This window comes from Momordica charantia, assembly GCF_013281855.1.
Source record: "Momordica charantia cultivar OHB3-1 chromosome 6 unlocalized genomic scaffold, Mcharantia_2.0 BLBB01000006.1, whole genome shotgun sequence".
Taxonomy (NCBI): domain Eukaryota; kingdom Viridiplantae; phylum Streptophyta; class Magnoliopsida; order Cucurbitales; family Cucurbitaceae; genus Momordica; species Momordica charantia.
In genome coordinates, this window is record NW_028275164.1 from 16,192,913 (window position 1) to 16,217,921 (window position 25,009).

The following is a 25,009-nucleotide window of genomic DNA, read 5'->3' on the forward strand; positions in this document are numbered from 1 at the left end:
CTTTGAGGCTATATTCACTAATAGGTTAAAGGATACTACTATCTCGTGGTAGAGAGTCACTTTAGTCTCTTTCACCACTAAAGTTTGTGTTTATAGTATTTTGTATGTGGCAGCGAACATAAGAATATGGTTGCAAATTTTGTCATTAGGTTGTTTTAATAAAGATATGTATTTTCCCATATTACAGCAACAAAAGCTTTTGTATGAATATTTAAGTTTCAGTTGATAAAGAAAATTCTGAGTATTTTTGTTTAAAGAAATGCAACTCCATCATTGCGGATCCGCTCATTAAGGACTTTCACAAAAGTTTTACGAGCATAATGCTCATATAGATGTGAAAATTATGGTATGTCAGTTGAGTGGGAGTTTGTGTTTTCTTAAATTAGACACGTGGTTTTTTTTTCTGTAATTATATTTGAGCTATTTAATGGGCATATGAGTGATCTTGATTATCGGTGCATGACTTCTCATTTAGTGGTGTGGCTTGCTGAGAAGAAACCAGCCCATTAATCTTACGGAATTATGGGAAACCCTAGGATTAACCTATAAATATATGGTTATGGTCCCCAATGTATTGCCCATATTCTGCATAGTTGAGGAAGACCACAAACCACACAACTTCTTGCAGATCATGGTCAATCTATCTAATTGTTCAAGGTAATTCTAATCTGTTTATAGATTTTGGTTTTCTTCCATGCTTAGATCCTTGGTCTGGAATTTTATGGCTTTTATTTTAGAATAATCATGAATTAGGATTTGTTTAAATTTTCCAACATTTTCTTCTTCCTCGTGACATCTGAGAGAGAGAATGGATTGGATTTATTTTTCAATCTGGGGTTTCGCTGCTGTGTACTTCGCCTGCAACCATTGGAGTCGTCGGTGGCTACCATTGAAGTAGCCGTGCCGTTGGGTCACTGCCGGTGGAATTGTTGGGAGAGAGAGGACAGTGGTGGATTTGTGAGAGATAGGGGAAGAAACAGGTTTGTTGAGAGAGAGGATGAGAAGCGGCGCAAAAATTAGGTCAACTTTTAAGTCGATTTTGAAAGAACCGACCGACTTATGTCATAACCGAATCAAATTTTAATAATCTGTTTAAAAGGATGACACAAACTCTGATGAAGAGAATGAAATGGTGAATGATGAGTCTACAGATGAAGATAAGAGAAATAAGCCATCGCCAAAAGAATATTCAAAAATTGAATCTGATGATGATATGTGTTCAAAGAACTCTACAGATGTAAGGGCAAATGTGGTAGAACAAAATAATTGAAATAATTAACTTAAAATCTCTTGAATGTAGGAAAAACAATTTGAATCCAAATCAAAGTTTGTTAGGCGGTTGAATATAAGATGGACAAAAAATATGGAAAATGGTAAAGTTGGAAACTCATCCTTATTTTTTAAACTCTTGAAATATCATTTAGCCATTTGTGCAAAATTAAAAACTAATGGATATTTTTAAAATGGGGATCAAGATTTAGCCACCCACCTAAATTATCCAATCATTTTTTTTTAACTCCTAAAATATGTTTTAGCCATTTGTGCCAGAACTAATGGCCACTCTTTTAAAATTTTAAAGAATTTAGGGGGAATGAGTTAGGATTAAATATCATATGAATTTAATTGATAGCAGGGTAATTGTCTAGTAAGATTAGTCGAAATGCAGGTAAGCGGGGCTGGACACTCACAGATTAAAAAAAGCATTATTATTGTTATTTTTAAATATAACATTTGAACCAATCTATTAAATTCATGAAGAGTTGTTCCACATAATCAAAATGGCCAATTATTAATGGAATTCCTTGTCGACTCTTTGTAAAATACTCATTTGGACGTGAGCTTTCAAAAACATCCTAAGCTAAACCCATGCTAATGAATGCTTGTGTAGCAACATTTTGCATTAAATTTGGGAATTAAGGAACAAATGACTAACCTAAATGTAGCTCAATTGAAGAGATAAAATGATCGAATCCTCACCCCACGTGTTTTACTCGAAGTTTTAAATGTCGATGTCGATAGAAGTATCGAAGTCTCGGGAATATCCATAAAATGTCGGTATCGATAAATAGTTCTATAAAAGTTAGAGAAATTAAAAAATCATAGAAAATATTTAAATTAACCGATAAATATTTTTCTATTTATAAATAAGTTAAACAAAACTAATATTAATATTATGTAGTATTAGTGACATATTATTTATATTTTCCGTATTTCGTCAATTTTTTTTCAAGTATGGAAATGTCAGCTTACTTTCATGTAACTCATAGATACATGGATGAGTTCATGGAAATATCGATGGTAATCTTCAGGCTTGGACAAATATCTAATAACATGGTTTTACTAAAAAAACCAATAAAATGACAAAATATTTGTGGCATGATTACAAAACCCTCATTTAGCTATCTCCGTTCCCCTTCATTTTCATTCTTGTCAAAAACCCAAGAAATCGCCGTGTCCTCCTCCCTCCTAAAACCCCACACAGCGCTTCTTCACATGGTCATAAACTCCCAAAACTCTTTCATCTTTGACTCAATTTCAAACAAACTTCCCTTAATCTCAACTTTTTTCCGTCTCCATTTCTCCTCTTAATCCGTTCGTTCGTCTCTCACAGCTACTTTTTCAGTGTGAATCTAGTGTTACAAGAAAAATTTAATCCGGACATCTAAATTGCGGTTGTCCGGTGTTGAATCTACTGTACGGCGATGCAAGGTTTTCAAGATTCCAGTGGGCCTCCGAACGTGGCTCAACTTCAAGCCACCATGCAAGCCATTGAGCTTGCCTGCGCTTCTATTCAGGTTCTACTCTTACTGGCTACTGTTTTTTGGTTGCTCAGAAAATGATCGGATGTGGAAAATGAATGAATGAAGATGGGTTTTGTAATCATGTCTATTCCCAGAAGGTTCGATGTGATGAAATTTATTGTCACTGTACATGTATAAGGCTCAAGAATCAATCCATTTGGCTTTAGTTTGATGTTGTACTAATGTGACCGATGGGATTGAAGTTAATGACCTGCACTTGCTTGTCAACTATTTGGTTGAGAGAAGCTAGGATTGATTTCTTTTCCATGACAAGATAAAAGAGGCTTGATTCTTTAGAAGTGACGCACTATAGAGTTCTAATATAAAATGTTTAACCATTGTCGCTACCATAGTTAACATTGCCGAGTCAACAGTTTTTAGCCTAAACAGTTCTTAATTATTTTGATGGAAAATAGAAAGTTTCAAACTATTTGAGTCTTGTGCGTGTGAAAACTTATGATAGCTTCTGAAAACCTTTTATGGCACATTTACGGCCTTTTGAATTGCTTTAACCTGGTTTCAATTTTATGAATTCCAGAATGGTACTTTTCATGTTCACTCTTCACTATGAATAGGCTTCAGGCTACTATAGTCAATATAACTGTTTAACTGTTTTTAGCCAAAATAGTCTTTTATTATTTTTATAGTAAAATAGAAATTCTATATACATTTGAGTCTTGTGTGTGGGGAACTCTATGATCATTTATTTAAAAAGGTGATCATTTCTTAAGAGCATTTTGCGGCACTTTATGTCTATATTTGAATTGCCATAACCTGTTCTGATTTTGCCGGTTCCAAATTGATACTTTTAATGTTCTTCGTGAACGTGCTTCAATGGTCAAGCTAATGCTGCTCTCTAAGCCTTTTTTGTTGTAATGTTTGCACAATCCATTATCACGGAAATGCAATTTTTTGTGCATATTCTCTCTTAGATGCATATCAATCCATCTGCAGCTGAGGCAACTATTTTATCACTTCGCCAGTCGCCTCATCCATATCAGACATGCCAGTTCATCCTTGGTACGTTGGTTTGCTGGAGAAATTTTGAATTATTCTTAAGCTGAAAAAATGCATTTTTGAGACTGCACAACATGGAGTAGGACTGCAATATGTTCTTGAACTTGAACATAAGGATTGTGTATTAGACAACTTATGATAGGAATCATTTTATAATCATTTTTTTTAAATAAGATACTAAAATATATTGATAAATCACATGGAGTACAAAAATAGGGGAATAAGAAATCCAACCCAAACACCAAAAGGGAGTTTGGTTCACCTATTAAGCTTTGCAAAGTCGGGAGTTTGAGAAATCATGCCTAAATTTGGTTTGCGTATCTTGTTATCCCAAGATATAGGTTTTCTAGTCCCATGAACTAACTTTTGCCAATTACAAATCTACAAATCAAACGTAGGCTACAAGGCTACAAAATACAGGCTTATGAAATTTACCCTTCTATGCAATTTTGTAGCCTCTTTAGAAGAAAGTGAGGCCAAAGTGAGGCACAAAATCGCTCTTCATAAGAAACACAAATCCTTCCTTTCACCCAATTGGTGCATTATGAAGAAGCACACACTTTAGTTTGGGTAACGTGACTATGTTCGATACCTGTCGGATACTCCGACACTCATTAGACACGTATCAGACACTTGATGTGTGTCATGTAATAGTTGTACAAAAGGAATATGGATTTGACATTAGTTAGGCACGTATCGAACACTTGGAAAACATAAAAAATAGACAAATAGTCAAATTGGACATAATAATAAATTTTGAGAGCAAAATTCATCAAACTCATTTTTTATGCATAACAACGCATAGGGTTATTGCGCCCAAGGAGCAACTCAACTGGCAAGGACTTAGGGTCTCTCGATCATATCGGCTTAGGGATCTCAAGTTCAAACCTTCCGATGTGCTTAATACCAAAAAACTTTGATATCTCCTAGGTCCGGGCCTTAGGGTTGGCGGGGTGCCCCTGGATATAGGGTAGCAAAACTCCAATTCCCATTCCCAGTTACCAAAAAAAAATTAAAAGAAAAAATGCATAAAGTTAATGACTTTGAATTTATTCCTGTATTAAAATGATATATATTTAAAAAAATGTCTATTTAGCAAACGTGTCTTTACCATATATATGTCCTAGATTTTCAAAAAATAATATGTCATCGTATCCGTATACGTACTTCTTGGTGTGCATTATGTGTAAGAGGCATTCTAAGGAATTTTTTTTTGGTAAAAGAAACAACTTCATTGATGTATGAAATTACAAGAGTGGCCCATAAGAGGGAATTCTAAGGATCATTCTCATCTTTTTCTTTGGTGCCCTTTTGCTGCTATTGTTTGTGCTAATGTATTATGTATTTTTGGAATCAGTTTGGTTTTCCTAAGGCCATTGGTGAATAGTGTTCCACTTGTTTGGTTCTTATTTCAAGGGTCAAGGTGGTGTAATTCGGTCATATTCGGTAGCTGCTATTCTAGCATGAAAGAAATTAGAGGAACTTAAAAGGACATGAGTCCAGTATTGAGGACTTGTGGGAGCTTACTAGATTCTTCTCATCTTCTTGGTGCTCCCTTGGCAATGATTTTTGTAATTATGAGCTTTTACATACCCATACCAGTTGGGAATCATTTTTGTAATCCTTAGTTTTTTGAGGATATCTCATCTTCCTGTTTTGTATTCTTGACTCTGGTTAAGAATATACATAGGTAATATAAGTCCTTGTGCTGTGGTCTACACACCTTCGTTAGTTCTGCAATATAAAAACATTTGATAACAGGAGTTCAATGTATTTCTCTTCAATAACCCAATATTTCTTTTGGCTGCCTTATTTAACGCCAACTTACTTGTATTTTGCAGAATACATTGTTTTTGTTTCTGCTTTTTATGATCTCCATCTTTCCTGAATCCTGCTAACTATTTAATTTCTTTGAGTCTTTGCATGTACTTCAAAGGGCTATGAAAACTTATATACATGGACATTTCTTATTATGGTGCGAAAGATGGTCTATCAAACTTTAATGTTGATTTTGGTCGTTCATGTTTTATTCAGAAAATTCTCTGGTGGCTAATGCACGGTTTCAGGCTGCTGCTGCAATTCGAGATGCTGCCATTAGAGAGTGGAGCTTTCTTACGGCTGATGTTAAGAAAAGTTTAATTCGGTCATCTCTTAATCTTATGAAACTAGAAATTTCTTACTTGTATTGCACATGTAATGTATTTTAACATGTTTCTAAATTTTAGGGTGAATTGCACAGTCTGCCCTTGAACTACTGTGATTGTCTTGAGATTAGTTGCACTGTGTGCATGTTGGTTCAAACATTCAAAAATATAGAAAAAGGTGAAAAAAGGTGGTGAGAGAATGGAGGAGTTGTTAGATTGTGCCAAGCTAATTTTTCTTAATGGGTATCTTTAGTAAGGTGTTTGAGGGACATTCCATTTCTGTTTTGAATGATAATCAGGAAAGTTTTTTTTAAATAGCTTTGTATGTATCGTGGAAATTTTATCAGGTGTGGTTTTTGTGTTTTTATTGTAATATGTTGAGAATACTATACATTATCTTTTAAACTTATTTAACTTTTCATTCCATATCAATGAAAGATTCGTGTTTTGTTTCAGAAAGTCCATACAAGTATTTTGTTTTGTGTGTGAGTTAAGCAATCCTCAACTTGTTTTGTGTGTTGTTGAGCAGTTATCTATTTATTTTTGTAAAAATAAATATCTACTTGTAATCAAGCATATTTTTTGGATAAATATGTCAACGTGCAGTTTCTGTCTCTGCTATATTATGCAACATGCGAGCTCACCAGAGCGCTATGTTCAAGCAAAGGTTTCTGCTGTGGCTGCTCAATTGATGAAAAGGGGCTGGTTAGCTTTCTTATCTTTCTGTTTCTCACAAACTTTAGATACACATTTCTTATACACAACTATGCGATATTAGTTGTCTAGTGTATCTTAATACTATTACAAAAAAGATCCTAGGATTCCTTCCAAAGGGATGAAAAGGGGTTTGGTCGGAATGCTTTTGACTTAGCTAAGTTCAAAGCTTCGCAATGGTGCTCCTCATCCTCCTTGTTCAAGACTACTCTCCCGGCTTGATCTCCGATTCTTAAAACGCCTCTATTTAGCCCTCTTAGTTTCGTGATATTGTCTTGTATTTAAATTTGGGTTATGCTCTTACTTGCTGTTTTTTCTATCACTCCGAGTTAGTATCTTTGAACACTTTTGATTATTTTCATTCATCAACGAGAATTTCGTATCTTGTTAAAAAAAAAACTTTCACGATGATTGGTTAAAATTTTTTGAAATTTTTTGACAAGTGATAGCCTTGGGGTGTGGTATGAATTTTTATTTTTATTTTTATATTTTTGTTTTGTTTTAAAATTTTTGAAATACTAAATAATAAATACCTTAAAATTTAAAATATGTAAAACTAAATTTTGAAATCGAACCCATAAATGTGGAAGACTAAAACTAACGGTTTTTTATTTTATTTTATTCTTTTAAGATTTTTGGGCTTCTCTTTCTATAGTTCTCTGCTTTATTTTTCTTCTTCTTCCTCAACTCTTTTCTTCTTCTTCCTTGGCCCTTTTAAATTTTTGGGGTTTCTCTTTCTATACTTCTCTACTTTATTTCTCTTCTTCTTGCTCAACTCTTCTCTTCTTCTTCTTCCTGCCCGCCTTTGTCGCTACCACCACACTGCGCTGTCTTCGTCCCCGCCGCCACCACCACACCCCGCCGTCTCCACTATCGGTGACACATCACCCTGTCTTTTCCACTACTGCCGCCTCCACCTTCGTTTTTTTCTAGCCAACCCAAAAACTGCCCAGTAAGACCCATAAGAAGGCCTAGTTAACCCAAAAGTTGCAAAATCAAACCAAACCAAACTGAATTTCTAAATTTCGATTTCGGTTTGGCCCTAAAACCAAATAAAACCGAATCGTGAACACCCCTAATGAAAGCTAAGACTACTTTTAGGTTTAATCTCATTTTTTTAACAAGATACAAACTTTTCATTGATTGATGAAACAGAACAAAAATTGTTCCAAGTACACCATAAAGAAAAAAGCTAACAAGGAGATATAAAATCCTCCCGATTCCAACAAATCACGCTAGGAGAGTATTTAGCAAATAAATCAGAAAGCACACCATTGAGAGACTTTAAACTTAGTAATGTTGAAACAATCTAGGTAAGACCTCTATTTTCCTTCGAACACCCTTTGGTTCCTTTCAAACCAAAGTAATCTCAATTTTTGCAACATATTTTTTTTGGAACAATAAACAACTTTTCATTGATATATGAAAAGGAGAAAAAGTTCAAGGATAAAGGAGAGAGAAAAAGAGAAAAGAAATAAAATAAAAAGAGGCCGATAATGAAGAGACCATAAAAGCCAAAAAGATCATGCCAACTATTAGCAAAAAGATCCATCAAGATGCAAGGACAAAAAAAGAGAACTTTAAGAATCTTTAACTTTGGACCAAAACGAGCATAGTTTAGCGGTAATTGACATATATCTCACAACCTCTTTTGATTCCCCATCCCCACATGTTATGCTCAAAAAAGAATCTTTAACTTCGGACTCGCTAGCAACTTCATCAATGTCTTTAACTTCTAGAAAAAGGACATTGAGATCTTGAGAAAATTTGGCTCGAATTTCAGCTGTTTCTCTTTCCCGATCAGCTTGAATCGCCAACGTATTGAAAGAGTTCTTCTCTAGTGAAGGGAGAATGAGAGCAGGACATTGAACTAGCTTAGGGAGACCCAAAGAAGGCCTGGCTCCATGACAAAAACATGAGAAGAGGGATCGATTGAAGAGGTGCCTCCAATCAGGATTGGTCATCATCAAACATAGAAGAAACACCATCTTTGAAGGGCTCTTCATCAATATTTTGATCATCATGAAGCTGATTTTTTGAAGCAATGCTACTAACACTAATAATGGCCTCATCGAAATCCTCATCCCCATCCCCGTCGTCCACTAAACATTTTTGATTAAGTTGTCACTAGTTGAATTATTATAATTATAATTATAATTATAATCATTTATTTATTTTTATCACATGTCCTTGGTCTAGGTTTATTAATACATGTATCATTTTTACTTTACGTGGATTATGTAGCTATTTCTGTTTTTTATTTTTTTATTTGTTTAGGTTTCTTAACTCCTTTTATCATGAATTTTATTTTGTACTTTCATCACTCGTTATGAGTCTCTTAATTTCATATGAAAATAATATTTTTAGTAGTTTTAGCATCAACCTTTAAGGTATCAGTCAACTTGGCTGGTCTGAAGCACAAGTTTTCTAGTGAAATAATTCAAATCATCACTAAATGTTGACATATTTAATGTGTAGGCTTGATTTTGAGGCCTCTGAGAGGGAGTCTTTTTTTTATCAGGTATCAATATCAATATGCCTATGTCAATCTGTTCATATTTTGTTCTTTATATTTTTGACCGTTAGTGTTAAATATTTTCCTTTTTAGAAATGTTAGACGTAGATATTGTTTGTGCATATTTAATCTTATATTGGTTGTACTAATTAAGTTACCATTATTTTTTCTTTTCTTTCCTTGTTCGGTAATTGGTTTCTCTCCTACATAAGAAGACATTTGCTTGCTTATTAAAACAAGTGTGCCTAATAATGGAAATAAGCTCCATCAGAGTTGTGAAAACTATTGGAAAATTCTTGGGAAACCTCGGATTCGCCCTTGGGGTAGGTGCTGGTGCCCTTGGGTATAGGGGAGCACAACTCCCACTTCCTGTTATTAAGAAAAAAAGAAAAAAATTATGGTGAGAACTGTATAGTTGACTGATGCCTACTATTTAATAAGTAGTAAATTAATTTCTCTTGAACTTGCTAAAGACCAAATTTTCACCTTAAGGGCCTTTATTGTTGGGAGAGAGATTTTGGATCAACCTGTTATTGCTAATGAGGCTATTGAGAATTATAGGAGTTGTAAATAGGAAGGTCTTTTTAGATTGATTTTGAGAAAAGCTTATGATTATGTAGATTGAGATTTCTTATGCAGGGTGGTTTGGAAGGAAGGTTTTAGGTCTAAGTGGAGTTCTTGGACTTAAAATTGTATAAAGACAGTTAAATATTCTATCATTGTCAATGGAAAATTGGGGTAGGGTTTTCGGAGGCCTTATACAAGGTTGATCCTCTATCCCCTTTTCTCTTTTGACTGGTCGTGGATAGTTTTAGCAGATTGGTCTCTAGGGGGAGTGGAGAAGGATGTGTTCTTGGACTTGAGGGGTTTTGAGTGGGAGGGGTAGGTAACATCGTTTACATCCCGATAATGTGATTTTCTTCTGCCTGGTTCAAGATGCCTTTGTTAATCAATGGTTTAAACCATGATCAATCTAACTTGGCCTTTCTTGTGAGATGTGAGATGGGTAGCTTCCCTTCGTAATGTTGTGGCCTTCCTCCATGCCACGATCCTAATAGCTCGTCGTTTTGGAACTCTATTTGGATAAGATCCAAACACGGCTTCCCTTCTAGAGAAGTTCCTCTTGGAGGTAGGTTGACCTTCATCCAATTTATTTTAAGCTAGATTGCCACTTTCTTTCCTTGTTTAGGACCAATGTTTTTGTCATCAAGAATCTCAAGATGTTTACGAGACACTTTGTTGTGGGAAGGAGTTGACGAGGATAAGAAGGTTGGTTGGACTTGGGATTTTGGCATAGGTAATTTTTTTTTTGATAAGAACCTGTCACCATATATTCTACACCAAAACAAACAAAAGAAAAAGCCTAAAGGCAGGGTAGAGAAAATCCTCCCCAAAGAGCTATACAATCACAGTTTTCCAATCACGTATCATCAATTGAAGACTATAGTTACAAAAAACCTTCTTGTGGATTGTAGCCCACCAAGAAGCTGTATGCTGTATATTCACACAAAAAGAATCCACCTACTATTCCTTTCTTTCTAAAGGAGCCAAAGTAAGGCTCTTGCAGCACAATTCCAAAGGATCTAAGCTTTACCCTTGAGGGTTGCTCCCCCTAAACCTTCAGAAATAAAGTCATCTAACTTTTTAAGGAGACACATGGAACCATCCAAAAGGGAAGCATATGAGACCAAGCAGTAGAAGCGACCGGACAGTGAATAAAGAAATGGTTCACCGATTCTGAATCTCTTAGGCACATAGGACAAATAGAGGGAGTAAGGGCCCAAGGGGAGGCTTTAGCTGGAGCTTTTTTGCTGCATTGACCCCTCGATAGGAAAACGACCAAGAGGAACACTTTCACCTTTTTAGGAACCCTGAAATTCCAAATCTGATTTGCAGTGGAGGATTTCATTCTTGGGGAAGGGGACGTTAGAGCCAAGAAAGCTGAGTTTGCTGAAAAAACTCCAGTTGTATCCACCTTCCACCACAATCTGTCGAGTCCCTGCCCTAACAGCAATCCATAAAGGTTCTCTGCAAACAAAAGCCCACCTCTCTCTATATTCCTCTCAAAGAGGTTTCTTTTGAAAGCCAGATCCCACATCAAGGCCTCTGAATTCCTACAATCAGCAATTGACATCCCTTTCTTAGAAGACAAGTTGTAAAAGTTTGGGAAAGAGATGGAGAGTGGGGACAAGTTTACCCAAGTATCTTCCCCAAAAATGGACTCTATTCCCCGATGATACCTTTAACCTTAAAAAGCGTGAAATTAAAAAAGGCCCTACGAGTGCTTTCTATATCAATCCATGGCCTAGCAGCTGAAGAGCCTTTGCTGATTTTTGCCATCCACCCAAAAGAATCCCCCCCATAGATAGCTATGATCACCCTCCTCCGCAGTCTTGCATCTTCCAAAGCAAACCACCACAGCCACTTCATTAGGAGAACTTTATTTCTAAGATGGAGAGAGCCAATTCCTAATCTTCCCTGCATAGTAGGTAAGGCTGTCCAAGACCATTTGATCAGATTCCCTACCAGCATAGGTAATTTGAAATTGCGTAATGAAGCCCTATTAGCTAAGTGGTTATGACGTTTCCTCCTAGGGCCTCAGATAGGGAAACCCTATCTTCTCTTTCCTCTTCACCATTTTGGGAAACTCCCTTAACCGCTCCATTCATTTTTGTTGTAAAAAGGGTTCCTTAGAAGCACCCTAATAGGTTATTAAGAAGTGGCAGTCATTCACCTCCAATATGCTGATGTCACAATCATATTCTGCCAGAATCATGAAAACGACCTGTCCGATCCAGATGGTGGACTTTTCTCATGGTTTTTCTGTTAGGCAATGGGCTATCTGTTAATCTTGAGAAAACGTGGGTATCAACATTGAGAGGGATGTGCTGAATTTTTATGCTGCAGAAATAGGGTGCAAAGTAGGTAGGCTCCCCATCAAATATCTTGGCGTTTAGCTGGGAGGCAATCACAGAAAAGCATCATTGGGATCCTATTGTTGATAAATTCTGAGCCAAACTTGACAAGTGGTGGAATCTTATCCTATTTAAAGGAGGTAGACATAGACTCACCCTTGCCCTCTCAAATTTTAGTAGTATCCCTCTTTTTGCTTTCTCCATCTTTTAACACTCCTGATAGAGTGTTGTCAGAAATCGGGAGGATTGTAAGAAATTGCTTTTAGAATTGGAAGAGTTGCCACCCACAGCACATTTGGTGAGTTGGGACCGTACTTCTTTCCTAAAGTTTATGGAGGATTAGGTCTGGGTGCTTACAAATCGTGTCCTGGGGGAGGTTGGTGACTTTTCAGATGCACCCCTTATTGATAAATCTGTTGGAGAAGGAAAGAAGATTCCTCCAAAGTTGTTGACGGAGGTTGAAGTTATAACTGCTCTGGTGATGCATGACCTTTCGCTTAACGAAGCATTTATTGAGGTTGGCAGAATCAAGCGCAGTATTAATGATCAGCCAACTAAAATCCTCATTAAAACCCAATTAGAAAAAAGGTTCTCCTATTCCAAATAGCGTTAAGGATACCACAAACTCCTTCATTAGTGCTTACTCTCACTATTAAACGTGGAAAAAAGGGCCAAAGAATGTGATTATTGCTTTTATTGCTTACTCCCATCAAGTGGTTATAATGTTTTCTTTCAAAGCCTATTACTTTGTGACATAGTATTGTTTTGAGCAAATACAGGGCTCTTCCTTTTGGGTGGGTTTGATTCTAATTTCTACGGCTAGGCACTTGCATTGAGGGCCCTCTGGCTTTGATTATTTTTCTAAATTTGTTAAATTTTCAGTTGGGGGTGGCCTGGTCGACCATTATTTGGAGGGTTGTTGGTTAGGAAAGTCTCCTTTTTATCTCATGTTGATTTGAAATTCGGTTTCAGGGTTTTTAAATCTTCTTTTCACCAGGATCCGAAGATATTTTTACCCAACTGGTTCCTATCTCAAAGTTTTTATCTTGCTTCAGAATTGTGAAACCCATTGTTCTCTATGCGTAACAGATAAATCAGTCTATTCATGGTGCTCATGGTTCTGATGTGCAGTTTTGTGGAATTAACTTTCTGGAGTCATTGGTAAGAAATATTTTCTTGAATTTGCCTATTTGACATGTTTTCCTGGTTGTATGTTTTTCTATATTTGTGGACTCTTTTGTATATTTCATACCATCATTGAAATATCAGTTTCTTACCCAAAGAATGTTTTCTAAAAATTACACTGGCTTACATTTTCTTGTTTTCTAATCTACTTCGAAAATGTTAGCCAAAATTTTAAAACTAAAAGAAAATTTGTTAGAATTTGTTTTTGGTTTTGAAAATTTGCCAGTTCAAGGTTATTATAAAAGGTGGAAGATTAAATAATAATATTATTAGTAGACCAGGTTAGTTTTAAAAAATGGAAAGCCAAAAAAGAAAATCATTATTTAATGGACCTTTATTAATGGAAACTTTATTTCTTTACATGTGCCTCAACATTTTTTTCGAAGGTTTAACATTATAATGTTAACTACTTCCTCCTCAATAGGTATCAGAATTTTCACCGTCTACATCAAGTGCCATGGGTCTTCCTAGGGAGTTTCATGAGCAGTGTAGAAGGTCATTGGAGTTGAACTACCTCAAGGTTCTTGAACTTATTTTGCTCCTTTTCTTATTTTGTTTAAATTAATATTACTACTTAAATGTTTGTTCTTGCAAGCATGTCTTTGGTTCTTTTGTTCTTAATTTGACATTTTATCATTCATTCTCTCTTTTTATGACTTAAATAATAGACGTTCTACTGTTGGGCAAAAGATGCTGCTGCAAGTGTCACCAGCATGATAATTGATTCTCAGACTGAGGTTCCTGAAGTCAAAGTTTGTACTGCTGCTTTACGTCTGATGTTTCAAATCTTGAATTGGGATTTTCATAATACCGTTGCTGCTAAGGCCAGTATAAACTTTTACTTTGTTGGAGTCAAGGATCATGGTGATTCAACCAAGCGATCCGAGTATAACTTGGTGCAGGTGAACAAATTTCTGCTATTGTTGATTATTGTTGTTATTGATTTTTTAACTTTAGGCAAATTGAATTTTCATGTAACCAAATAGTTGTGATGCAACCAAGAATGTTTGTTTTAGTTAGTTAGAACATCTTTAGTTATAAAGTTTGTTAGGCTTTAACCATTCTGTTAAATAGCCATGGCTATTTTCTCTTCCCTTGTAATTCTACAGCCTTCCTCCTATTAAAGGAGGCTGCTCTAGTTCATTAAAAGGCATTGATTCATTTAACAAAATACTCACCAAGTTGCTTTTGAAGTTTGTCAAAAAAAAAAAAAGAATGTTGCTTTCAAACATGTTTATAGATAATCAAGAAGAATGTACTTAAGAGTGAAAGTGGCATTTTTAAAATAGAGATCAAACGACCATGTAAGAACAAAGTATTTACATGAGTACAGGAAATTTTAGGATTGTTATCATGAAAACAAGAAAATTTAAATTTTAGGGCACTCATGAATCCCACCTGTATCTTTAGTCGAAGCACTTTGATGTCCTATCATAATCTAAAAATCCCAACTAATATGATCGGACCTTTTCACAGTCAATTTGAAACCCAAGAATCTGATAGAACCTCCGAATATATTGAAGGATAAAAGATAAACAAACTACAATAGCTACCAAGTATTAGAGAGGTACTTGGACCCTCCCCTCTTGAGATATCACTCAAGTCTAAATGATGTATTCGTTGATAGTTTTACAATAATTAGTTTAGTTATCTTATTAAGAAGTTAGTTGGTAATTGGTTAGTTAAGAAGTTAGTTGGTAAATTGGTTAGTTAAGTTGGTTACCCTTCCAACAGAAGCCTATAAAAGACATCTTTCCCTTCTGTTTGATTCATTCAGAAAATCAATAAAGTTTCTTCCTTTGGTTATACACCAAATTGGTATCAGAGCCCTGAGCTAAGTTCCCTCGGATCTGATGGCTGGAAAGACCGCAGCGCCTTCCGGCAAGGTACCCACAGCGGAGACCACAGCAAATCAGCCACTGTCGCCAAGATCGGCTACCGAACGTTTACTGTTGGTAGAGGACTCTTTGGGCGAAGTTCGTGCCAGTGTGCAGACAATCTATGGGTTGATGGAAAACTTGTCGAAGCACTTGGAGAACATTGCGATCGAACAAGAACGACTTCGGGATGACTTGGGCGGTCATGGCACTGCAGGTGGTGGCCAGCACGCCCAACGCAGCGATGGAATCATCCAAGAAACATCCAAGAGATAGAAACAGATCATCCAATAAACAGATCTCAAACGGCCGATGCAGCTGGTCGTGAACGGGGCCTTGAGCGTCGATTCCAAGACTTGCAGTTACGCATTCAAGATTCCGATTCTTCGGATGCTGAAGACAATTTTTTTCGCGCCAATCCTAGGCGCGATCGGGAGGAGTACCATCATGGCGGGGATGTTCGTCTTGATTTTCGAATGAAGATAGATCTTCCAACTTTTAATGGGAAGATGAATGTCGAAGGGTTCTTGGATTGGGTCAAAAACGTTGAGAATTTCTTCGATTATACCAACACGGCTGAACATAAGAAGGTTCGTCTGGTGGCCTTCAAACTTCAATCCGGAGCTTCCGCCTGGTGGGATCAAGTTGAGATCAATCGCCGCCGTTTAGGAAAACAACCCATTCATAGCTGCCCACGGATGCTCCGTCTGATGCGTGAAAGGTTTCGGCCAGCAAATTTCGAACAACTGTTGTATCAACAGTATCAGAGATGCCGTCAAGGTTCGAAGACCATCACAGATTATGCTGAAGAATTTCACCGGCTTGGTGCAAGAACTAACTTGGCCGAATCAGAGGACTACAAGATTGCGCGATTTGTAGATGGTCTTTGAGAGGACATTCAAGATCAATTGGATGTCCAACCCATCAATATGTTGACCGATGCAATCACCATGGCTACCAAGATTAAGAGAAACTTGAGCGGAAACGATTGAAGCCTCCTATACGTCGGACGACTTGGGACAGAGCATCTTTATCCAAAACTGCTCTTCTTGAGTCAAGCAAACCAGTGGGCACCGGGACTTCATCCACTCCTCCTCTTGCCAAAAATCTTGAAGAGCCAGCTAAGTCTTCTTTTCCTTTTAAATCTCCTGATCAACCAACACAAAAAGGTACTAATCAATATACCCGCCCTACTTTGAGAAAATGTTTCCGTTGTGGGCAAGTCGGGCATCTCTCCAATGAATGTCCTCAACGACGTGCGATTGCCCTGGTTGATGAGGATGAACCTGATGTTCCGGAGGATGATGACATCTTGTACAATGATACGGCATATGTCGAAGCCGATGAAGGTGATCTTGTCAACTGTATGATCCAAAAGATCCTTTTGACTCCCAAAGTTGAACTCCAACCGCAGAGACATTCCCTCTTTCGGATCCGTTGCACCATTAACGGTAAAGTGTGTAATGTGATCATCGACAGCGGTAGTAGTCAAAACATGGTTTCTCATAAACTTGTGTCTGCTCTTAACCTCAAGGTGGATCCACATCCTAACCCATATAAGGTATCTTGGATACGAAAAGGAGGTTAAGCTACTGTAAATTCAGTATGCACCGTACCTCTTTCTATTGGCAACCAATATCGAGATCAAATCATTTGTGACGTCTTGGAAATGGATGCCTGCCAACTTCTTCTCGACCGTCCCTGGCAATTTGATCTCCAAACAATCCACAAGGGGAGGGATAATACATATGAATTCACGTGGATGGGCAAAAAGATTATCCTCTTACCTTCCACCATCGACCTTAAGCAGAAACGTGACAAGAACATCAATCTTACACCTTTGTTTTCCCTTATTAAAGGCAAAACCTTCATCCAGAAGGAGGACTCTGTCGTTTTGGCTTTAGTGGTGAAACATGACACACCTGCTCCCTTTGCCGCTTTTGACCAACCTGAAATCCGGGAGTTATTATCCGAATTTCCCATTTTAAGCCAAGATCCTATTGACCTCCCTCCTTTACGGGACATACAACATCAGATCGATTTCATTCCGGGAGCTACTTTACCCCATCTTCCTCATTATCGCATGAGTCCTAAAGAGTATCACATTCTCCATGAACAAATTCAGGAGTTACTCAACAAAGGTCACATCTGGCCAAGTTTGAGTCCCTGTACTGTTCCGGTGTTGTTGGCTCCTAAAAAGGATGGTTCGTGGCGTATGTGTGTGGATAGTCGTGCCATGAACAAGATAACTATAAAATATCGTTTTCCTATTCCTCGTCTATCTAATTTATTGGATCAGTTACATGGTGCCCAGTTTTTTTCAAAGATAGATCTAAAGAGTGAATATCATCAAATCCGTATTCACCCAGGGGACGAATGGAAGACAGCCTTCAAAACCAATGAAGGTCTTTTTGAATGGCTCGTCATGCCTTTTGGGTTATCCAACGCCCCAAGCACCTTCATGAGGTTAATGAACCAGGTTTTTCTCCCTTTCCTTAATCACTTTGTCGTTATTTACTTTGATGATATCTTAGTTTATAGCAAAACTCACGAAGACCACATCACTCATTTATGCACAGTATTTCACACATTAGAAACACATCAACTTCATATTAACCTTAAAAAATGCTCCTTTCTTCGTACTGGGATATCTTTCTTAGGATTCATCATCTCTAGATTTGGTATTTCGGTTGACCCGGCCAAAATTGCAGCTATTACACATTGGCCTACCCCTACAACTGTCCGAGATGTCCAATGTTTCTTAGGCTTAGCTTCATTCTATAGGAAATTTCTCCGTAATTTCAGCACCATTGCCGCTCCTTTAACAGCTTGCCTTAAGAAAGGATAGTTTACATGGGATACCGATCAAGACCAAAGCTTTCTCAACCTCAAAGAAAAACTCAGTACCACACCCGTCCTTGCTCTTCCTGATTTTAGTCAACCATTTGAAATAGCAGTGGATGCTTCGGGCTTGGGGATTGGGGCAGTTTTATCACAACGACACAATCCTATAGAGTTTTTTAGTGAAAAATTAACTCCCCGTAAACAGAAGTGTGCACATATGAACAAGAATTATATGCACTAATACGGGCACTCAAGCAATGGGAACACTATCTTGTCGGTAAGGAATTCATTCTTTTTACCAATAATTTTTCACTAAAATTTCTTCAAACACAAAAAACCATTAATCGAATGCATGCTCGTTGGATATCGTTTATTCAAAAATTTGACTTCGTTATAAAGCACAAAGCCCGTGTTACTAATAAAGTGGCTGATGCCCTTAGTAGAAAAGCAAGCCTACTTACGTTGTTAGCTGGACAAATCCTTGCTTTTGATCACCTACCTACATTATTTCAAAGACATTTGGACTAAGTGTCAGCAACATGTCAATTGTGAAGACTTCCATATCATGGATGATTTTCTTTTTAAGAGTGATAAACTCTGTATACCACACACATCTTTACGTGAAGTCCTAATAAAAGACTTACATGCTGGCGGTCTGGCGGGACATTTTGGGACCACTAAAACATTTGAACTGGTGGCTGACCGATTTTTTTGGCCGCAAATCCGAGAGGATGTCAATAACTTTGTTTTACGCTGCATTATATGTCAAAAATCCAGAGGCCAATCCCAAAATACAGGATTATATACACCATTACCAATACCAAAATCTATATGGGAGGACTTGTCTATGGACTTTGTCCTAGGCTTGCCAAAGATACAACGTGGCTATGATTCGGTATTGGTAGTAGTGGATAGATTTAGTAAAATGTCTCACTTCTTACCATGTAAGAAAACTTCCGACGCCATATACGTGGCCAATCTGTTTTTCCGTGATATAGTACGGCTACATGGGATACCAAAAACTATTGTCTCGGTACATTTCTCTTGTTCTCACTTGTTCATATTACGCATTTCTGCAAGTAGCAAAACGTAAGTAGGCTTTGTTGTCGCTCCTCTCTCCCCCCCTTTTCGGTTCCCTTTTGGTGATTTTTCAAATTTTTAGCGTGTTATTAACTTATTATTTTCTTGGAGTGTGAACCAATTGTTTATTGAAGAATGGAAGTTACTAGCTGTTGTATTGATGATAAGTTTTTCTGCATTTGGGCCGTGAATGGTTTGTTCATGTTGGAGAATGTTGCTAGGAAAACTCTGGTTCCCTACACTCTTCTCAGTTCCTGTGGTTTGAAAATCACATGGTTGAGATAAATCAGAAATTAGTTCATGCTCAATCTTGCCATGGACTTCATGGGGGGCTCTGCCTAAGTCACAAGGGCAGGACACCATACTGGTGGTTGTCGATCGTTTGACTAAGTATGCCCATTTCCTACCCTTGAGTTTGACTAAGTATGCCCATTTCCTACCCTTGAGTCATCCTTTTACTGCCAAAACGGTAGCTTCTCTGTCTGTGAAGGAGATAGTCCGGTTACATGGATTCCCAAGATTGATTGTATCTGATAGAGACAAAGTCTTCATTAGTCATTTTTGGATTGAGCTTTTCAGGCTTCAGGGAACTAAACTTCAGAGGAGTACAGCCTGTCATCCTCAAATGGATGGCCAATTCAAAATTGTGAACAAATGTCTGGCAGTGTATCTTCGTTGTTTTTGCAGTGAAACTCCGCGACAGTTGGGCCAGTGGCTGAGTTGGGCTGAGTATTGGTATAACACTACGTACCATAGCTCCATCGGTCTCACCCCATTCCAGGTAGTCTATGGATGGGCTCTACCTCTGCTGATCATGTACGGTGATCAGAGGACATCTAATGCCAACTTGGACTAGTTACTAGCTGAGAGAGACACGACCCTTGAGCTTATTAAAGATCATCTTCGACTGGCGCAAGAGCGGATGAAAAGACATGCTGACAAGGACAGACGAGAGGAAGAGTTTGAGGTCGGGGATTGCGTTTACCTGAAGATACGTCCTTATCGGCAGAAGTCCCTTGCTAAAAGGCGAAATGAGAAGCTTCGACCTCACTTTTATGGGCCTTACACCATCCTCCAGCGTGTTGGTAAGGTAGTTTATCACCTAGATTTGCCCTCGGACGCGGCCATACACCCTGTCTTTCATGTGTCAGAGCTGAAAACGGTGCTTGGAAATGCTGCAGCCTCACCACAGATTCCTATCAAGTTGTCTGAGGATTTGGTTTGGCAGGCTGAAACTGATGAAATCTTTGCCTTTTGAACCAATGATGAGATAGGGGAACAAAGAGGTGCTTTTGAGCTGGAAGGGACTGCCGGAGGAAGAGGCAACTTGGGAATCATTCCAGAACATGTGCAAACAATTTCCAGATTTTCACCTTGAGGACAAGGTGTTGGTGAACCCGGGGGATATTGTTAAGCCTCCCATACTTAACACTTATAGTAGGAGGGGCATATTGGGAAATTGACCAGAGGCCTTAACGGCCAAGAGAGAGAAAATAATGTAAGGGCCATAGTAGGGAATATAGGGGGAATGGAGGTTAGTTAGGAGCATATCGAGTATTTTTGTATTGCTTGGCAAGCCTTAGGAGGAGAGATCACCCACCCTCTCGAATTGGTGGGTTGGCTGTAATCCCTTTGGGAAGTTTTCATATCCACGGTTGATTCTAGTGAGGAGATACCTGACACATTTCTCTTGTTTAAGACTCTAAGCCATGTTATTTGAAATGTTAGAAAATATTTTATTTTTTCTGCATTCTCCAGTGTGTCTGCTGGCATTACACAAATTTGTTGGATTGAAGTTAGTTATTGTTCATTTATTTTTTGATTTATCGTTTCTTTTAGTTAGGCTTTTATGCTTTGCACTTCTTTTTTAAAGGTGTATGCTGCACAACTATTATTTTCTCTTCTTTGGTGCTTGTAGCCTGGTCCTGCTTGGTGTGATGTCTTGGTTTCAAGTGGCCACATTTCATGGCTTTTGAATTTATATGCGGCACTTCGACAGAAGTTTTCATGTCAAGCGTTTTGGCTCGACTGCCCTATAGCTTTATCGGCTCGAAAGCTAATCGTACAATTTTGCTCTTTGGCAGGAACAATATTTCATTCTGGTAAAGCTGCCTTCTTGCATATATATCAAGTTGCCACGTGATTTATTTTTATATCCTTGATATTATTATTTTTATCTATATAACAAAGTAATCTTGTTGTATCAGATGAAGGCCTTACTTGAATTGAATCAGTTCTATAGGTTGTAACACTGTGTCCTCGAGTTCTAGCGAAGTTATACACTCAACAACCATAAATTTTACAATTGATGAATTGGTAATTTTAAAATTACATATGTGAGAGTATCTTGCATAATTCCATCATTGGTAAAATGGATAATTAAAGAATTGGGCTCACTTATGGAGTAATCTCCTTCCACATTTTTTTAAAACTTACTATTTGGGTTTAGGATTTGTTATTCACTTTGTTCTTTCAAATTTAGAAGTTCCTTTATTGTGGGGCATAAAGTCGGTAAGTGTTTAACTGCAGTTTGCAGAAACACCTTTGTGTTAGTGAAAAGCAGCGACTGGAGTTCCATAGATGTGTCTGTCTCAACAGTGCTTTGTTTTCCTTTCCTCCCTCTTAGCAGCTAGGGTTTTTTGCTTGCCTAGTAACTAGGTATTAAGAAGAGAAGCAACTTATACTATTTATCTACATGGAAGAAATTTAAGGTTGAAAAGTAATGGTAAAGTAATTATTAACATAAATATGGATAATTAGTACATTACTAATATTTGCATTAAATATAAAGTAATTCAACAATTTTAGCTTGTGGCATCAATTTCCTTCACGGAGGCCAAAACCTTGAGAATTGAGAATCATATCTAAGTAGCCTTAGTCAACTTTGTTGAAAGCGTTTATAGGTCAAACTTCTTTTTTGCAAGAAACAACTTCTCATTATAGATGAAAAGATACAAATTGTCCAACTCCTGGAGAGAAAAAAAACCAATAAACAACAAAAACAACTGGGTCAAAAAATTAGCCTCGGAAGATAAAAGACCAACTTAAAAAGGCACCAAATCAACAAACTAACCAACGACAAACTAAACAAAGGCCAAAGAAAACACTCAACAAGCTAAATAAACCAAGCAATAAAAAGTGTCCAAGAGGCTCTAGAAGATTACTTTTTTTCAGATTATTCGGAGGATCAGGAAGTCAGTCTTAGTAGCATAGAGTAAAATTTACAATCTGGAAGCGACTTCTTTAGAAGCAGGAAGCGACTTTGGATATTTTTCTTCTTTTCGTTCTTCCTCTTTTTCAGAGAATTCTGTCGACTTTTTAGACATTATTGAAGATCTTTTTTTTCTATTCAACCCCTCAGATGTTTGATGGTTCGTTTGGTGGTTGTTCTGACTTCTCTTTAGCAGGCGTTCGTTATTACTTTGCAAGCCTCGAAGAAGTTTTTTTTTCTTCAAGTCTGCTCATTCCAACTTTGGCTTTAGGTTTAGTGGGGTTGCTTTTGCAATTTGTAGTGTGGTTTTGGCATTTTGTTCTATTCTCTTGTATATTTTTCATGGTAGTTCTTTGTTGGGCGTTTTTTCTTTTTTCGCTCCCTTTGGGAGTTTGTATCCTTTAACATTTTCTTCCTTTTCATATTATCAATGAAAAGTTTGGTTCTTGTTAAAAAAAAAAAACCAAGCAATAAAAAGCAAACTAAAGATTTGCTCCTATTGATAAGAAAAGAAAATAATTCTTCCTTGATTATTCCTAATGATTGTTAGTTTGCTCCTGTTGATTGATAAGAAGAAAATAATTCTTCCTTGATTATTCCAAATGATTGATACAAGGCTATATAAATAGCAGTCACAAAGAAGAAACTAACAAGAAATTCTTGCCTATTAGGATAAGGAAATACTTACCTATTAGAATAATAAAATCCTAACCTAAATAAAATAGGAAACCTTTAAAATAAAATAAACTATAATTTAACACTCCTCCTCAAGGTGGTGAATGAATATTTTCTATTCCCAACTTGTTAACCAAATGCTCAAAGTTGTTGTTCAATCCTTTTGTAAGAATATCTGCTATTTGATTGTTTGTTGGTACAAATGGAGTACATATGAGGCCGCTATCTAACTTCTCTTTTATGAAGTGTCTATCAACTTCAACATGCTTGGTTCTATCATGTTGAACCGGATTATGTGCAATACTGATGGCAGACTTGTTATCACAATAAAGTTTCATAGGCCCTTTCCATGGAATCTTCGAATCTTCTAAAATAATCTTTATCCACAGTAATTCGCAGATGCCCAATGCCATTGCTCTAAATTCCGCTTCTGAACTTGATCTTGCAACTACATTTTGTTTTTTACTTCTCCATGTCACTAAGTTCCCACCTAAGAAAGTACAATAGCCAGAAGTGGATTTTCTATCATCTATCGATCCTGCATAATCTGCATCTGTATAAACTTCTAGATTGAGTTTCTCGCCTTTCTTAAACAACAATCCTCTCCCAATGGAGTTCTTCAAATAGTGGAGTATTCGGTACACAGTTTGAAAATGAATTTCTTTTGGACTATGCATAAATTGACTTACCACTCCTACAGCATACGCAATATCTGGTCTCGTATGAGAAAGATATATTAATTTTCCAACTAACCTCTGGTAAGTTTCCTTATTTACTGAAAGACTCTCTTCAGATGCACATAATCTATGGTTTTTATCAATTGGCGTTCCTATCGGTCTGCTACCAAGCTTTCCTGTTTCAGAAAGTAAGTCAATCACATATTTCTCTTGAGATAAGAATATGCCTTGGTTAGAATATGCTACTTCTATCCCAAGAAAATATTTCAGTCTTCCCAGTTCTTTAACTTCAAACTCTTGGATTAAACAATTTCTCTTAATAACTTCATCTTCCAAGTTCCACCTACCATGTTGAAGTTCCCAACCATATTCTTAAAATTTTGAGGACGTATGCGAGAGATCAATAAAAGAAACCGATTGTTCACCATTAATGTCTCCACCCACGGCACATCATGCAGAACACCTATTAAATTCACATGTTCACCAATGACATATAATGCAAATCACCAACTAAATTATCAACCCCATTCATCGGCACTTTCATGTAAGTTCCCCACCAACAGCCCAAGCTGTCCTCCAAAGCAAAGTTGATTTGGACTAATGCAATTAGAATGATTATTTCCGAAATTTGGTTTGAAAAAATAAATTTATTTTTTAATTTTTTAAGATAAACACCTCACACAGAATGACCAGTTTAAATTAGCCAAATCCAAGACATTGCAGTGGTGCTCTCTTTCTCTATTATTTGGTAATTATTCTCCCAATGATATTTGTATCAATTGGAGGGCTTTTACCTTTGACATTAATTAGTTATAAAGGTTTGTAATCTTCTTCACCACCCCCCACCCCCCACCCCACTTTGGCTTCTTATACGACTTTGTATCTCTGAAGATACTTGCGACTTTTCAACCATCAAATTTGTTTCTTGCTTAAAAAAAAATCAAGGAGAAATGAAGTTTGTTCTTCAGAATAATTGTGTTATGTGACAAGCTACGATTATTTGGTCTAATGCACCATACAACTTTTCTTTGGAGATTTCTGGTTTGAAAGAAACAAGAGATTTTACAAGGGGAAGATTCTTGTCATGATAGTTTATGGGATCTAGCTGTGACTTTTTGTTTCTACTTCGTGCTCTCTCTTGAAAGATTATTCTAATTATGATTTCTTGCAAATCATTGCCAATTGGGAGTCTTTGTTTAATCTACTTGGCTTGTGGGGATATCTCATCTCCCCTGTTTTTTGTATGTCCCCTGTTTATAATGAGACTTTTTTTTCCCATAAATAAAATTATGTTATGTGATTTTCTTTTGATCTTTTATTGACCAAGTGTTCTTGTTGATAAAATTTCCTGTTT

The 25,009-nt window shown here is 37.1% G+C and overlaps 1 protein-coding gene across 1 annotated transcript in view; it reads left to right on the forward strand.

Moving 5' to 3' along the window:
* The first annotated feature begins 2,426 nt into the window (after positions 1-2,426).
* The window catches only part of LOC111024872 (uncharacterized), a 64,085-nt gene continuing 41,502 nt past the window's right edge, over positions 2,427-25,009 (forward strand). Inside the window, 10 exon segments of the mRNA XM_088126000.1 lie at positions 2,427-2,496; positions 2,612-2,795; positions 3,734-3,821; positions 5,853-5,961; positions 6,569-6,667; positions 9,155-9,197; positions 13,196-13,267; positions 13,716-13,811; positions 13,960-14,193; positions 21,011-21,194. Of these exon segments, the coding sequence (XP_087982126.1) occupies positions 2,703-2,795; positions 3,734-3,821; positions 5,853-5,961; positions 6,569-6,667; positions 9,155-9,197; positions 13,196-13,267; positions 13,716-13,811; positions 13,960-14,193; positions 21,011-21,194 (1,018 nt within the window). The 5' untranslated portion in view covers positions 2,427-2,496; positions 2,612-2,702.